General features: G+C 52.0%; 1 protein-coding gene across 4 annotated transcripts in view; it reads right to left on the bottom strand.

Moving 5' to 3' along the window:
* The window catches only part of AP2A2 (adaptor related protein complex 2 subunit alpha 2), a 67072-nt gene that overhangs the window by 37937 nt on the left and 14217 nt on the right, over window positions 1-14918 (bottom strand). For 2 of the 4 annotated variants that reach the window (XM_055580493.1, XM_055580494.1), the window contains exon 1: window positions 6649-6745. The exons of the other annotated variants lie outside the window; for them this stretch is intronic. In XM_055580493.1, the coding sequence (XP_055436468.1) occupies window positions 6649-6730 (82 nt within the window). In that variant the 5' untranslated portion in view covers window positions 6731-6745. Of the gene's footprint in view, window positions 1-6648; window positions 6746-14918 lie in introns of those variants that run through there. 4 annotated transcript variants of the gene reach the window in all.

Genomic DNA, 14918 nt, shown 5'->3' with positions numbered 1-14918 from the left:
CGACTGCTCCAAAAGGTGACTTTTACTTCAAGATCATTTTTTAAAGCATCAAGTTTTAACTACTGTAGGCTTCTAATTTTATGAAATTCACCAACCCACAAAATCTGACAGGTGCCCTTCTATAGTAAGCAGTGAAGCCTGGGGACCGTCCATTACATAAAGAAGGACGGAAGACATGCTAGCTGCACGACAGTCACACCCCCACACCCCGCTCTGCGCTCCTCACCCTCCTCCCCACGGCCTGCCTGTGTGCTCATCTCAGCCCCCTGACAGCTGTGCACACAGGCCTGAGGAGCAGGCGCCGCTCCCGGGGCCACACGTCTCAACAGCACCGCACAGAGGAGGCCGCTCGTCACACAGGCAGGCTGAGCCGTGCGCTCCCTCTGTAAGGTCCCCGCCGCTGCTTCAAAGCAGTAATGCAGGCAAGTAAGTCCCCACCCCAGAAGAAGGAGAGGTTTCCACAGCAACCGCCCCGGGGCCACCAACAGGCTGGGCGCTCACAGACACCCTGAAGACACATGGCCCACCACCCAGCTTCCACCACTGCTGGAGAGGCACCCCCTCCCAGGGCACTCCCAGCACCAGCTATCTTTCACCACTAGCTAACAAACAGGGCTGCACCTCTCCAAAATGAATCTTCTGAGCCCCTTCTATTCTAGCAAGGCCCCGGCCAGGCGGAGAGCAAGCTCCCCCACCAGGCACTGCTCAAAGTGCCCAGACTCAGGTTAAAACAACACTTCTGCCCTCAGGGAGACAATGCTCCGTGGGGACTGGGGGGTGAGTAGAGGCTGGGGGTCTTTAACACGAGCACAGTGGTCAGCTCTGGTGAGCAAGGGACAGGCCAAGGGGACTGGGTTCTCCTTCCCAGCCCTGAGTGCCGCTTCTTCCTCTGGAAGAGGCGCCCCAGCACCCAAGGGCACCCTACAAAGCTGCAGGCAGGGCGGTGGGTCAAGCACAAACCTTTTTGAAGTTTTCCTGAAAAAGTACCGCCTGTGGCAGCAGCCTTTACCAACTGGGTGAGAGGGCTACGGAACAAGGCCGTGGGCGCCTTCCGCCCACAGGACCTGCAGGGGCACCACAGCGTGGCCTGAGCATGGGCAGGCGGCTGCAGGCGCGTGCCACTCTGCGTGCCCGCGGGCACAGCTGCGCGTGTGCCCATGCTGGCGTGCGTCTGTGTGAATGTGCTTCTCTCGAGGGTGCAAGAACTGGTCTGTGCTGCTCCTTGGTAGGCGAACTCTGCTCTATCCGCCAAGCCCGAGGGAAACAGGTCTGCGTGGCAGGAACTTAGGTGAGCAGAAATGACAAAGGACTGGGAGCGCAGAGGGCAGCATGCAGAACGGAGGGGGTCGACAGCTACTGCCCACAGCGGGGAAGGCACCCCACAACTGCAGGCACGAGGCTGGCGTTCAGGGGGAGGAGGCACAGGAGCGAGGGGGCCCTGGGGGCGCTGCCCTGCCTCCGGGGCGGGGGCACGAAGCTGGGGCCTGTTAGCCAAAGCCTGGCCGATTTGCAACGCACACACACACATTCATTTTCACGAGCGGCGGGCAGGCTCTCCCAAGGACAAGGGCAGGCTCTGGAGCGGGGCCCTAAGGCTAGATCCGAGCATTGCCTCTGGTTTGCTCTGCAACCAAGGGACAATGACTTCGCATCTCTGAGCACAGCTCCTTCAATAAGGAAACCACTGAAAGCCCCAAGGCCTCATGGCGAAGTTCAGTTCAGTTCAGTCGCTCAGTCGTGTCCGACTCTTTGCGAACCCATGGACTGCAGCACATAGGCTTTCTCAGCCATCACCAACTTCTGGAGCTTGCTTAAACTCATGGCCATCGAGTCAGTGATGCCATCCGACCATCTCTATAGTCCCCTTCTCCACCCGCCTTCAACCTTTCCCAGCATCAGGGTCTTTTCCAACGAGTCAGTCCTTCCCACCAGGTGGCCAAAGGCCAACATGGCTGCGTCTCCGTGCTCCCTCTTGCTCCTGTGCTTCCCCCCCCAGACTCCAAGCCGCGTGCCTTCAGTGATGCTCAGTGCCTTACCTAGCGAGGCGGCAGAGTAGAAGGACACGCGCTCATCTTCTCCTGCGAGAACTCCAAAATTACAACTCGTTGCTGAACAACCACTGACAGGAGAATGTTGGATCCCACCAAAAAAAGATACCCCACGTCCAAGGGCAAAGAAGCTCCAGCAAGATGACAGAAGGGGTAAAATCACATTTCGAATCAAACCCCATACCCACCAGAGACGCTCAGAGGGCTCAAACAAAAACCTTGTGAGCACCAGGACCCAGAGTCTGAGCCAGACCTCTGAGCCTCGTGCGAGGGACGGTTCAGCAGCGGCCTGCCACGGGGCAGAGGCTCCAGGTGCAGCTCCCTGGGTCACACAGCCTGTGACCTAAGCCCTTGTGGAGGAGGTCGCCATTAACCCCACCACAGCGCTGCTGAGCAGACAACCCACAAACTGCAGAACAATTATACCAAAGAAATTCTTGCTGGTAAAGTTCTAGGACACCTAACCCCACAGGTTTCCCTCATAGCTCCGTTGGCAAAGAATGGGCCCGGAGTGCAGGAAACCCAGGTTCAATTCCTGAGTCGGGAAGATCCCCTGGAGAAGGAAATGGCAAACCCACTCCAGTATTCTTGCCTGGAGAATCCCACAGACAGAGGAGCCTGGCGGGCTACAGTCCCTGGGGTCACAAGACTTAGCAACTAATCCACCACCAGGAGCCATAACAGATTTCCGAACCTGGGGATCTGGCAAAGGTACTGAGAACTCCCAGAGAATGTGACTTTGAGGTTGGTAGGATTTGATTACAGAACTTACACAGGACTGGGGAAACAGACTCTGGGATGGCACAAATAAAATCTTGTGGGCACCAGGACCCAGGAGAAAGGAGCAGTGACCCCACAAGAGACTGACCCAGACTTGCCCGGGAGTGCCCAGGGGTCTCTGGGGAGGCGTGGGTGGCGGGGGCGGGCTGCAGGGCGGGGGCACTGAGTGCAGCAGTGCATCATGGGACCTTCTGAAGGAGGCCGCATTATCCTCACCACCCCCACCGTAGTTTGGTCTCAGGTCAAACAGCAGGGAGGAAACACAGCCCCGCCCATCAACAGAAAATTGGGTTAAAGATTTACTGAGCACGGCCCCGCCCATCGGAACAAGACCCAGGTTCCCCCTCAGTCAGTCTCTCCTCAGGAAGCTTCCATGAGCTTCTTATCCTTCTCCATCAGAGGGCAACAGAATGAAAACCACGATCACAGAAAACTAACCAATCTGACCTCATGGACCACAGCCTTGTCTAACTCAATGAAACTAGGAGCCATGCCGTGTATGGCCACCTAAGACGGACGGGTCACGGTGGAGAGTTCTGACAAAACATGGTCCACTGGAGAAGGGAATGGCAAACCACTTCAGTGCTCTTGCCCTGAGAACCCCATGAGCAACATGAAGAGGCAGAAGGGACAGGCCCAGGGGACCCCACAGAGCAGAGCGTGGGGACTGGGGCAGAGCGCGGGCACTGCCCCTGGCTCAGAGATGCCAAGAGCAGTGCCCGGCGGAGACAGCAGAGGAGGGCGTCTGTGCGACAGGAGAGCCACCCTGGACCGTGTCACAGTCCAGAGGACTAACCTCACCTAAAGCAACACCACAGGGGACCGAGTCACAGCCCACACAGACACGCCACGCAGCAGGCAGACGGCCCCACAGACAGAGCAGCACTGGAACCTCTAGCCCCAGACAAGCTGGTGAACAGCAAGAAAAGCGGAGAAGGGACTAAAAAATTCACAGAACAACTCAGATGCTAGGTAAGAGAAATCAGGTAAAACAGACATTTAAAAATCATTTCAAAAACGAATAAAAAGAGGGGATTCTCTGGCGGTCCAGTTGTTAAGACCCTGTGCGCTCACTGCCAAGGACCTGGGTTCAGTCCCTGCCCAGGGAACTGACCCCACAGGCTGTGCGGCGCAGCCGGAGAGAAAGCGCGGGAGCCACACACAGCGGTGTGAGGAGAAGCGGGAGGTGCAAAGAGTGAAGGGACAAAAGCGTTCAGAGCAAACAGAAATGAACACGCCTCCCCGGAGGCTCAGGGGTGAGGAACACGCCTGCTAATGCAGGGACGCGGGCCAGGCCCTGATTCAGGAGCGTCCCGCACGCCACAGGGCAGCGAAGCCCGCGCGCCGCAGCCACTGAGCCTGTGCTCCAGGGCCCGCGAGCCACAGCTGCTGACGCCCTCACGGCTGACAGCTGAGGGCCCGTCCCCGGCCAGGTAACACACCCGCAGGCCTGAAGGCACAGCCAAAAAAGAAAGAAAGAAAACCCTTTGAACATCTGGGGGGAAAAAGCAGCTGATACAAGGAAGAAAATGAGACTGCCTCAGGTCACTGACCCTAGGGGGCTCAGGTCTGGGCTGGACCACTGGGTCCACTGGCTGGACTGTGCCTGGGTGCCCTCATCACCCGGGGAAGACGACACCTCGGGGACCAAGGACACCAACAGTGGGCCTCACGGGCTGGCAGTGCTCCCGCTCCGCACAGTGAGGCCGTGCCTGAGCCACAGCCCCGGGGACCCCCACGGCCCTGGGGACGCCCCTCCCCACCCCCACCACCCAGGAACTGCTCAGGTTCTGACTCTCCCGAACAGGCCATGAGGGAGACACACCACAGACAGATCAACGCGTCCAAATCCACACTCATGCCCCAAATTCACCACACCGCCACCCTCTTCCACGTGGTGAGGACGCAGGGCAGAAACACGAGCCCGGCGCCACCCCAGGCTCATGAGAGCGAACGGCCCTCCCGGCCAAGCGCCTCGCCACCAAGCCCCGCCGGCCCACACTGCTGGGAGCAGCTGTAGCAAAAAGTCTGCTCTTTCCAGAAAAAGCAGCAGACCTGGAGAAGGAGAGGTGGCTGCCCACCCTGACTCAGAAGCCCATCCTGAGGGGCTGGCCGCAGCCAGAGCAGCCGGATGTGGGGCTGAGCCTCAAAGGCCTGCAGCGAGACCCCCGTGCGGACCCCACCAGAACACGGCAGGCCTGTCGGCCACAGAAAACACCAAGCTTCTAACAGGCAGTTCCCACAGTGGATGTCGGAGCTCTGGGAGCTAATGAGAAACCCAGACCGGCCTACAACCACCACCCCAAACAAGCTACAGTATGCACCCGGTCAGGAGCAAAGAGCGCGCTCCAAGGGGACAGGCTGTGAAAAACAGCCTGGAGTTCCACAATCAGCGCCCGGTTCTTTCTCCTGGAATTACATGCTGGGTAACAACGTGCTGGGTAACTATTCCTCCTCGTCTGCTAGCTGAGTCTTCAGCTTACAGCGTCAACTGTTCTCAGAATAGCCTAATTTCAAACGAAAAGCACAGGGGCCCGTCACAGCTCATGAGAACTAACACAGCAAACTGCAAAAATCTTACAGCAATAAGTCTGAAATTTACAATAAAACTTGATCGAAACAAAGGAGTTTAGTCTGTGTGTAAAATGACTTCCCTGAGGAAGCCAACAGCCCAAAACTGACCACAGAAAAGCCTGCTTCTGAAGAGGGCAGGCTGCGCTGCAGGCGGACGCGGGGAGGACGGCGCCCCAGGCCGGGCCGGGCCTCTCCTGCCTCACGCGGGAGCCGAGCCCACACAGCGCGTGACGAGGGCCACAGCACGGGCCGCCTGAGCGCACGCAGGCCGCCAGGACTATTCTCGGAGTTCTCCCTTCGTGCTACGTCCAGTGCACAGGGAGGCTGGGCCTCAGAGCAGAAGCCCTCAAACAGTGGACGGGGACCAAGGGCTGCAGGGAGCAGAGAGCTGCTGCGCCACAGAAGATAAACCAGCTTGGTCCAGACAAACGCTAACAGTGTGTCTTATTTTAACAACGGAGTGAGACGTAACTCACGTTCCACAACTCACTCATCTGAAGTACACAACTCCACGACTTCGAGCACATTCAGAGGTGTGCATCCATCGCTGTCTGATTTTGGAAAATGTTCATCTCCGCACAAAGAAACCCCACACCCTCCAGCAGTTACTGCCCACCCCACCCTCCTCGGCCAGGCTCTACTCTTCATCTCCACGGCTAACCTCCTCTAAACGCCTCACACACAAACAACCTGTCCATGTTCTTCTGTGGCCAGTCTCCTTCAGCACTTACAGAAGACGCCACAACTGTTTCAAGGTAGCCTGGGTCAGGACCTCATTCCCTCTCACTGCTGAATAATAATGCATTCTACAGATACACCACATTTGGTCATCTGTCCATCGCTCGATGAATTTGGGGCTTGTTACCACTTTTTGGTTACTATGACGGTTGCTAGGAACATTTATGAACAAGTTTTTGTGTGAATCCACATTTCTAGAACTGCTGGGTCAAATGACAAATCCACGTCTAACTTGGAGGAACTGACAAGATGCCTTCCCAAAGGCAGCACGCTCTCTGCTGTGGTTGTCATTTCCTCGCTCCGTCCTGTCCGACTCTTTGGGACGTCACGGCCTGTAGCCCGCCAGCTCCTCTGTCTGTGGGAGTTCCCAGGCAAGAATACTGGAGTGGGTTGCCATTTTCTTCCGGCCATTTCTTCCTGCCATTCCGACCCAGGAATCAAACCCCATCTCCTGCATTGGCAGGTGGATTCTTTACCACTGGCCACCAGGAAAGCCCATCTTACTCACCACTATAAAAGAACCAGGATTCCAATTTCTCCACAATTTTGCCAATACTTGTTACGTCCGTCATTTTAATTCTAGCCATCATAGTGTGTGAGACGTTGTTGTCACTGTGTTTTTGATTTGCAGTCGCCTAATGGCTTCTGTTATCACCTGGACGTCTGTGTATCTACTTTACGCCTCCCCATCCATCACCAACTCCCAGACCTTGCTCAGACTCATGTCCACCAAGTCCGTGATGCCATCCAACCATCTCATCTTCTATTGTCCCCTTCTCCTCATGCCTTCAATCTTTCCAAACATCAGGGTCTTTTCCAATGAGTCAGTTCTTCACATCAGGTGGCCAAAGTATTGGAGTTTCAGCTCCAGCATCAGTCCTTCCAATGAACATTCAGGACTGATTTCCTTTAGGATAGACTGGTTGGCTCTCCTTGCAGTCCAAGGGACTCTCAAGAGTTTTCTCCAACACCACAGTTCAAAATCATCAATTCTTCGGCGCTCAGCTTTCTTTATGGTCCAACTGTCACATCCATAGGTGACTACTGGAAAAACCATAGCCTTGACTATACGGACCTTTGTCAGCAAAGTAATCTCTCTGCTTTTCAACATGCTGTCTAGGCTTGTCATAGCTTTTCTTCCAAGGAGCATCTTTTAATTTCGTGGCTGCAGTCACCATCTGCAGTGATTCTGGAGCCCAGAAAACAAAGTCTCTCACTGTTGCATTGTTTCCCCATCTATTTGCCATGAAGTGATGAGACCGGATGCCATGATCCTAGTTTTCTGAATGTTGAGTTTTAAGCCCACTTTTTCACTCTCCTCTTTCACCTTCATCAGGAGGCTCTTCAGTGCTTCTTCGCTTTCTGCCATAAGCGTGGTGTTATCTGCATATTTGAGGTTACTGATATTTCTCCCAGCAATCTTATTCCAGCTTGTGCTTCATCCAGCACAGCATTTCAAACGATGTACTCTGCATATAAGTTAAATAAGCAGGGTGACAAGATACAGTCTTGATGTACTCCTTTACCAATTTGAACCAGTCCATTGTTCCATGTCCAGTTCTAATTGTTGCTTCTTGACCTGCATACAAGTTTCGCAGGAGGCTGGTAAGGAGGTCTGGCACTCCCATCTCTTTAAGAATTTTCCAAAGTTTGTTGTGATCCACACAGTCAAAGGCTTTAGCATAGTCAATGAAGCAGAAATACATGTTTTTCTGGAACTCTCTTGCTTTTTCTATGATCTAACAGGTGTTGGCAATTTGATCTCTGGCTCCTCTGCCTTTTCCAAATCCAGTTTGAACTTCTGCAAGTTCTCAGTTCACGTACTGTTGAAGCCTAGCTTGGAGAACTTTGAGCATTACTTTGCTGGCGTGTGAGATGAGTGCAATTGTGCAGTAGTTTGAACATTCTTTGGCATTGCCTTTCTTTGGGATTAGAATGACAGCTGACCTTTTCCAGTCCTGTGGCCACTGCTGAGTTTTCCAAATTTGCTGGCATATGGAGTGCAGCGCTTTCACAGCATCATCTTTTAGGATTTGAAATAGCTCAGCTGGAATTCCATCACCTCTACTAGCTTTGTGTATAGTGATGCTTCCTAAGGCCCACTTGACTTCACATTCCAGGATGTCTGGCTCTAGGTGAGTGATCAAACCATCATGGTTATCTGGGTCATTAAGATCCTTTTTGTATAGTTTTTCTGTGTATTCTTGCCACCTCTTCTTAATATCTTCTGCTTCTGTTAGGTCCATACCATTTCTGTCCTTTATTCTGCCCATCTTTGCATGAAATGTTCCCTTGGTATCTCTAATTTTCTTGAAGAGATCTCTAGTCTTTCCCATTCTATTACTATCCTCTATTTCTTTTCATTGATCACTGAGGAAGGCTTTCTTATCTCTCCTTGCTATTCTTTGGAACTCTGCATTCAGATGGTATTTCTTTCCTTTTCTCCTTTGCCTTTCAGTTCTTCTCTCAGCTATTTGTAAGCCCTCCTCAGACAACCATTTCGCATTTTTGCATCTCTCTTTCTTGTGGATGGTCTTGATCACTGCCTCCTGTACAATGTCACGAACCTCTGTCTATAGTTCTTCAGGCACTCTATCAGATCTAACCTCATGAATCTATTTGTCACTTCCACTGTATAATCGTAAGGGATTTGATTTAGGTCATACCTGAATGGGTCCAGTGGTTTTCCCCACTTTTTTCAATTTAAATCTGAATTTTGCAACAAGGAGTTCATAATCTGAGCCAGAGTCAGCTCCTGGTCTTGCTTTTGCTGACTGTATACAGCTTCTCCATCTTCAGCTGCAAAGAATATAATCAATATGATTTTGGTATTGACCATCTGGTGATATCCAGATGTAGAGGCATCTCTTGTGGTATTGGAAGAGGGTGTTTTCTATGACCCGTGTGTTCTCTTGGCAAAACTCTGTTAGCCTTTGCCCTGCTTCATCTTGTACTCCAAGGCCAAACTTGCCTGTTACTCCAAGCATCTCTTGACTTCCTACTTTTGCATTCTAGTCCCCTATGAAGAAAAGGACATCTTCTTTGGTGTTAGTTCTAGAAGGTCTTGTAGGTCATGATAGAACCATTCAAATTCAGCTTCTTCGGCATTAGTGGTTGGGGCATAGACTTGGATCACTGTGATAGTGAATGATTTGCCCTGGAAACAAACAGAGATCATTCTGTCATTTTTGAGACTGCACTCCAGTACTGCATTTCAGACTCTCTTGTGCCTATGAGGGCTACTCCAATACTTCCAAGGGACCCCGCCCACCGTAGTCACTGATTTCTAATTTCACTCCACTGTGGCTGGTGAACACACTTTGTATGATTCCGATCCTTTGAGGCTTTTTTTTAATGGCTTAACATACAGTGTATTCTGAGTAACGTCTCCGTGCACCTGAGAACAACGTACACACCCTGCTCTTGCGGGCGGCACAGGCCACAGAGGCCTGGGAGGTCCAGCGGCTGACAGTGAAGCCTTCTATTCACTGCTGCTCTTCCGTCCACTGTCTATTACTGAACGCCAGGTACTAAAGTCCCAACTATGGACACTATTGTTGAAGCATCTATTTCTCCCTTCGTTTCTTCATGTGTTTGACTTCATGTATCTTGAGGCTCTGGTACTGGGTTTAGAATTGGAAACTCCCTGGCGATCCAGTGGTTAGGGCTCAGCACTTTCACTGCCATGGCCCAGGTGCAGTCCCTGGTCAGGGAACGTAAGGTTCCGCAATCCATGAGGCATGATCAAAAAAATGACCTCTACCACTGTAAAATATTCTTCTACGGCTCTAATAACAATCTGTTACAAAGTCTATTTTGTCTGGTATTAGTATAGCCACTCCAGCTCTCTTCTGGTTACTACCTGCAAAGCATACCATTTTTCTTCCTTGCACTAGTGTCTTTCGTTTATACCTTTTAATCCACAGTGTCTTTTGAACAAAGTATTTAGTTGGATCATGCTTTTTTTTTTTTAACCCATTCTGCCAATCTGTCTTTTCATTCAAGGGCTTAATTCATTTACATTTAAGATAATTACTAATAAGGTAGGGTTTATGCCTGCAATTTTGCTGTTTCCTAATGTCTGTCATGTTCCTGCATTCTTCCACTGCCTTTGTTTGCACACCATGCATGCTAAATCACTTCAGTCCTGTCCAACTTTGCAACTCTATGGACTGTAGCCCTCCAGGCTCCTCTGTCCATAGGATCCTCCAGGCAAGAACACTGGAGTGGGTCGCCCTGCCCCCTCCAGGGCGTCTGCCCCGCAGGGATGGGCCCGTGTCCCCTCCCCTGGCAAGCTCCTCGCCACTGGTGCCATCCGGGAGGCAGAAGTGCTTTTCAGTACAGCAGTCCAACTCCGTTTCTTTCTACTATTTATTTTTTAGTTACTTTCCTAGTAGCTGCCTGGGGATCATAATTAACACTTAAAACAATCTAGTTTGATTAATATAAATTTAATTCTAGGGAATTCCCTGGCAGTCCATGGTTAGGACTTGGCACTTTCACTGCCATGGCCTGGGTTCAACCCCTGGTTAAGGAACTAAGATCCCACAAGCCATGTGGCACGGCCAAAGGAAAAATTTCAATAGTATAGAGAAATTTTGTTCCAATATAGCGCTGTTCCTTCCCTCCTCCTGTGCGGTGGTTTTGTCATACAGATTATACATTTAAACATTACAAGATCATCAGTATAATTTTATTTGGGCTTCTTTGTGGCTCAGCTGGTAAAAAATCCGCCTGCAATGTGGGAGACCTGTGTTCGACCCCGGGTTGGGAGGATCCCCTGGAGGAGCGAGCGGCTCCCCACTCCAGTGTTCTGGCCTGGAGAATCCCACGGATTTCTAACTTCACTCCACTGTGGCTGGTGAACACACTTTGTATGGTTTGGATCCTTTAAAATTTGAGGCTTTTTTTTAATAGCTTAACATACAGTCTATTCTGAAGAATGTCCCCTATGCACCTGGGAATTTTATTTAAACTATATTAAAATTACTTAAAAACTACTGTTTTATGCAGTTTTCTTTTAAATCAGGTAGGAGACCAAACATTACAGAAATATAAAGTCTTTTAGATTTGCCTATGCAGCTGTCTTTACCACTGCTCTCTATTTCTGCATGTATTCTACCATCGAGTATCCCTTCATCGTTGCCTGACCATTCCCTTCAGCATTTTTTTTAATTATTTATTTTTGGCTGTGCTGGGTCTTTCCTGCTGCACGCAGGCTTTCTCTAGTTGCAGCAAGCAGGGGCTACTCTCCAGTTGCACTGAGCGGGCGTCTCACTGCGGTGGCTTCTCTTGTTGCAGAGTATGGGACATACAAACTCAGTAGTGGTGCATGGGCTTAACTGCTCGCAGCAAGTGAGATCCTCCCAGACCAGGGATCGAACCTGTGTCCCCTGCACTGGCAGGTGGATTCTTAACCGCTGGACCACCAAGGAAGTTCTCCCTTGAATATTTATTGCAGCACAGGTCTGCTAGCAAGAAATTTTCTCATTCTTGTTTATTTAGCAATACCTTAATTTCTTCATTTATGAAAAATGGTTTTGTGTGTTAAAAAGCACAAAAGAGATGTCACTTTGCCGACAAAGGTCCTTATAGTCAAAGCAATGGTTTTTCCAGTAGTCACGTACGAATGTGAGAGCTGGGCTACAAAGAAGGCTCAGTACAAAAGAATTGATGACTTCAAATTGTGGTACTGGATCTTGAGAGTCCTTTGGATTGCAAGGAGATCAGACCAGTCCATCCTAAAGGAAATCAACCCTGAATATTGAGTGGAAGGACTGATGCTGAAGCTGAGGCTCCAATACTCTGGCCACCTGATGCAAAGAACCATCTCACTGGAAAAGACTGATGCTGGGAAAGATTGAAAGCAAAAGGGGAGGCGAGCGCAGAGGATGAGATGGCTGGACAGCACCACTGACTCAACACACATGAATGTGAAAGCCCCAGGAGCCAGAGCACAGAGGGGCCTGGCGCGCTGCAGTCCGTGGGGCCACGAGAAGTCAGGCAGGCCTTGGCGACTGCACAACAGAGCGCCTGATGGTGTCCCGCAGGTCTGAGGCCCTGTTCATTTTTCTTCATTTTTTTGCTTTCTGTTCCTCAACTGGATCTGTGCTTACCTTAATTTAGATCTTAATTTAATTAAAGTAAAAATCCTATTCCCAAATTCACTGATTTCTTTCTTCTGCCAGTTCAAATCTACTCTTGAGCCCCTCTAGTGAATTTTTCATTTTTCAGTTATTGTATTTTCAACTCCAGAATTCTATTTCATGTTTTTTAAAATAGCATCTACCTTTTTACTGATAGCTTCTATTTGGTGAGATATCACTTTCATATATTAATTATTTGAGCATAGTTTATTTTAGTTCTTTAGCCAATTTATAGTCCTTGTCGAGTATTATTAAGCCTAATGTCTGGGCCCTTTCAAGGACAGTTTCTACTGACTACATTTTTCCTGTGTGAAGACCATATTTTCCTCTTTCTTCGCGCATCTTATCAGTTCTTACTGAAAGCTGGCATTTCAGACAATACACTGGGGCAGCCCTGGAACTCAGACTGTCCCCTTCCCCAGGGGCTGTTGCTGCTGCTGCTGCTGCTCAGGGACTTTCCTGTGAAGCCTGTAAGTCCCCATAGTTTGCAGCTACCGTGAGTCTCTGCTCAGTTAGCTGAGTCATCAGTGACTGACTAGTCAGGGAGTTCCTTACATGTGTTGACTAGTGAGTGTCCGGGATGCCGCCAGGATCTGTGGACACGCTGAGGCCCACTTTCAGCCCTCAGGCAGTTATCCTCTGCCTTCACTTCTCGTCTGTGCAGGACTCAGGTCTAGACAGCGTGAGGCCAGGCCCCTCTCAGGTCCCCCTGGGCACACACACAGCCCTGCCGTGCACCCTTCAAGGTCCACAGCAGTCTGTCAGAGCTGCTCAGGGCCCTGGGCCACAGACACTCCCACTATTTCAGCCCCCAGCTTTGATTGTAACAAAGACACAAGGGTGGGCTCCTCCTCATCAGCTCTGCAAAAGGGCTCCTCCAGAGAGCCGAGGCCAGTCAGTAATACCGCTCTGAGCAGAGGACTCCTGAGGGACCCCAGATCCAATCGGGGCCTTCCAGGAGCTGCAAGGCCACTGCAAGGGCTCTAAGTCATGGCTGTCAGCTACCCACGTCACGGCAGAGGAGAATGAAAGAAGTCAAGCTGGAGGTTCAGCAGTTTTACTTGAATAAATCTTCCTGAGATTATGTCAACTTTTAGTTTATTTCCAGAGCTCCAGCACAGTTGAGTTTGACCATTTTTGCTAGTGTTTCCACTGCTTTTACAGAGGAGTGGGTTTATGAGGGCCTCACTCTGCAGCCTGACTGAATGGCACTCCGCTGCACAGGCACAGCCTCTGTGGCAGAGAGTGCTTCCCCACCCACGGCCCTGGCAGCTCTGACTCCCAGATGCCCACGTCCACCCTGCCTTTCCACTCCTCCTGCCTGGACTCAGATGCCCGCCATCTCCTCCAGACCAGAGCAGTCAACCTTGTCCTAACTGGCTTCCCTGCCTCAAACTTCATCTAAAATCATCCTCTGCATTCAAAATTACTATTCTACTAATAAAAGATAAATTGTAAAGCATCACTCGGCTGTTTAAGACATGTCGACGGCCTCCACGCCACAGAGGAGGTGCGCACGACCAGCTCCAGCGGTTGCCACGCTGAGCGCTCCCGCCGCACCCCCCGCCTGCAGGCATGCTCATTCCGGGACCCCCACAATCCCCGCTGTGTCCCGCCCATCTGTGGTGCTCCCACTTCCTGCACCTGCAGCTCAGAAAGGCTGCCCGAGCGTGACCCGCGCCACCACACCTGGCCACCCTCTCCGGACCATCGCCAGCCCTCCCTGAGGAGCTGACGACCCTGGTTTTCACTACTCGCCTCACACACTCTCCACTCTGGCTACAAGGGCTGGGCCCCTGTGGGGGAGAGGCCACAGCTCATCACCCTCAGCGTTTAGCACACGAGGAAGAACAGGCTCTGCCCAAGGCCCTCTCCCTGTGACCTACTTCCAGCATCCCGACCTCACCTCCGACCTACCTTCCTCTGGGCCTGCTCCGCGGCAGCCGCGCAGCCTCCTGCTGTCTCTTCCACACGCGGACTACCGCCCCCCACAAAGGCCTTCACACCTGCTGTCCCCTCCAGCGAGTGCACGACCCAGTGCCTGCCAGTCTGCACAACTGCCGCCTTCAGAGCAAGACCAGCCCTGGCCACCCGGTCTGAAGTGGAGAACCCACAGCCCCGTGTCCCCCGCCACCTCCTCACCTGCACGTTTCCCTCTTGTACGTCCTGTCTTCTCACATATGATGCAACTTTTTGTTTTCTATTTCCACCCACCAGAATGTAAGCGCCACAGGAGTGGACAGATCTGCGTGTTTGTGTCACGGCTCTATCCCCTGGCGCTCAGTGCCCAGTGAGGAACGCACGCCCAGCCGAGTGTGCCCCGTGAGAGCAGCGGTGCCCGGTGAGGAACGCACGCCCAGCCGAGTGTGCCCCGTGAGAGCAGCGGTGCCCAGTGAGGAACGCACGCCCAGCCGAGTGTGCCCCGTGAGAGCAGCGGATGTCCTGCACTAGCAACGGTCCCCAGGGCTTCCACCCGGCCGAGCCAGGACACAGCGGGCGTCACCGCGCCCGGAACGGCCGCCGGAGCGGGTGGCGTGCTCATCCCCAGCGCAGAGCTCTGCACGAGGCTCCCTGCCCCTGAGCCCACCCTATCGAGGGTCTGGCCTGCTCTCCTCCAGGAGGACACCTACCC

This window comes from Bubalus kerabau, chromosome 5, assembly GCF_029407905.1.
Source record: "Bubalus kerabau isolate K-KA32 ecotype Philippines breed swamp buffalo chromosome 5, PCC_UOA_SB_1v2, whole genome shotgun sequence".
NCBI classification, from domain to species: Eukaryota; Metazoa; Chordata; class Mammalia; order Artiodactyla; family Bovidae; genus Bubalus; species Bubalus kerabau.
The sequence above is the reverse complement of the archived record's forward strand: the minus strand, read 5'-3'. Positions and strand labels throughout refer to the sequence as shown.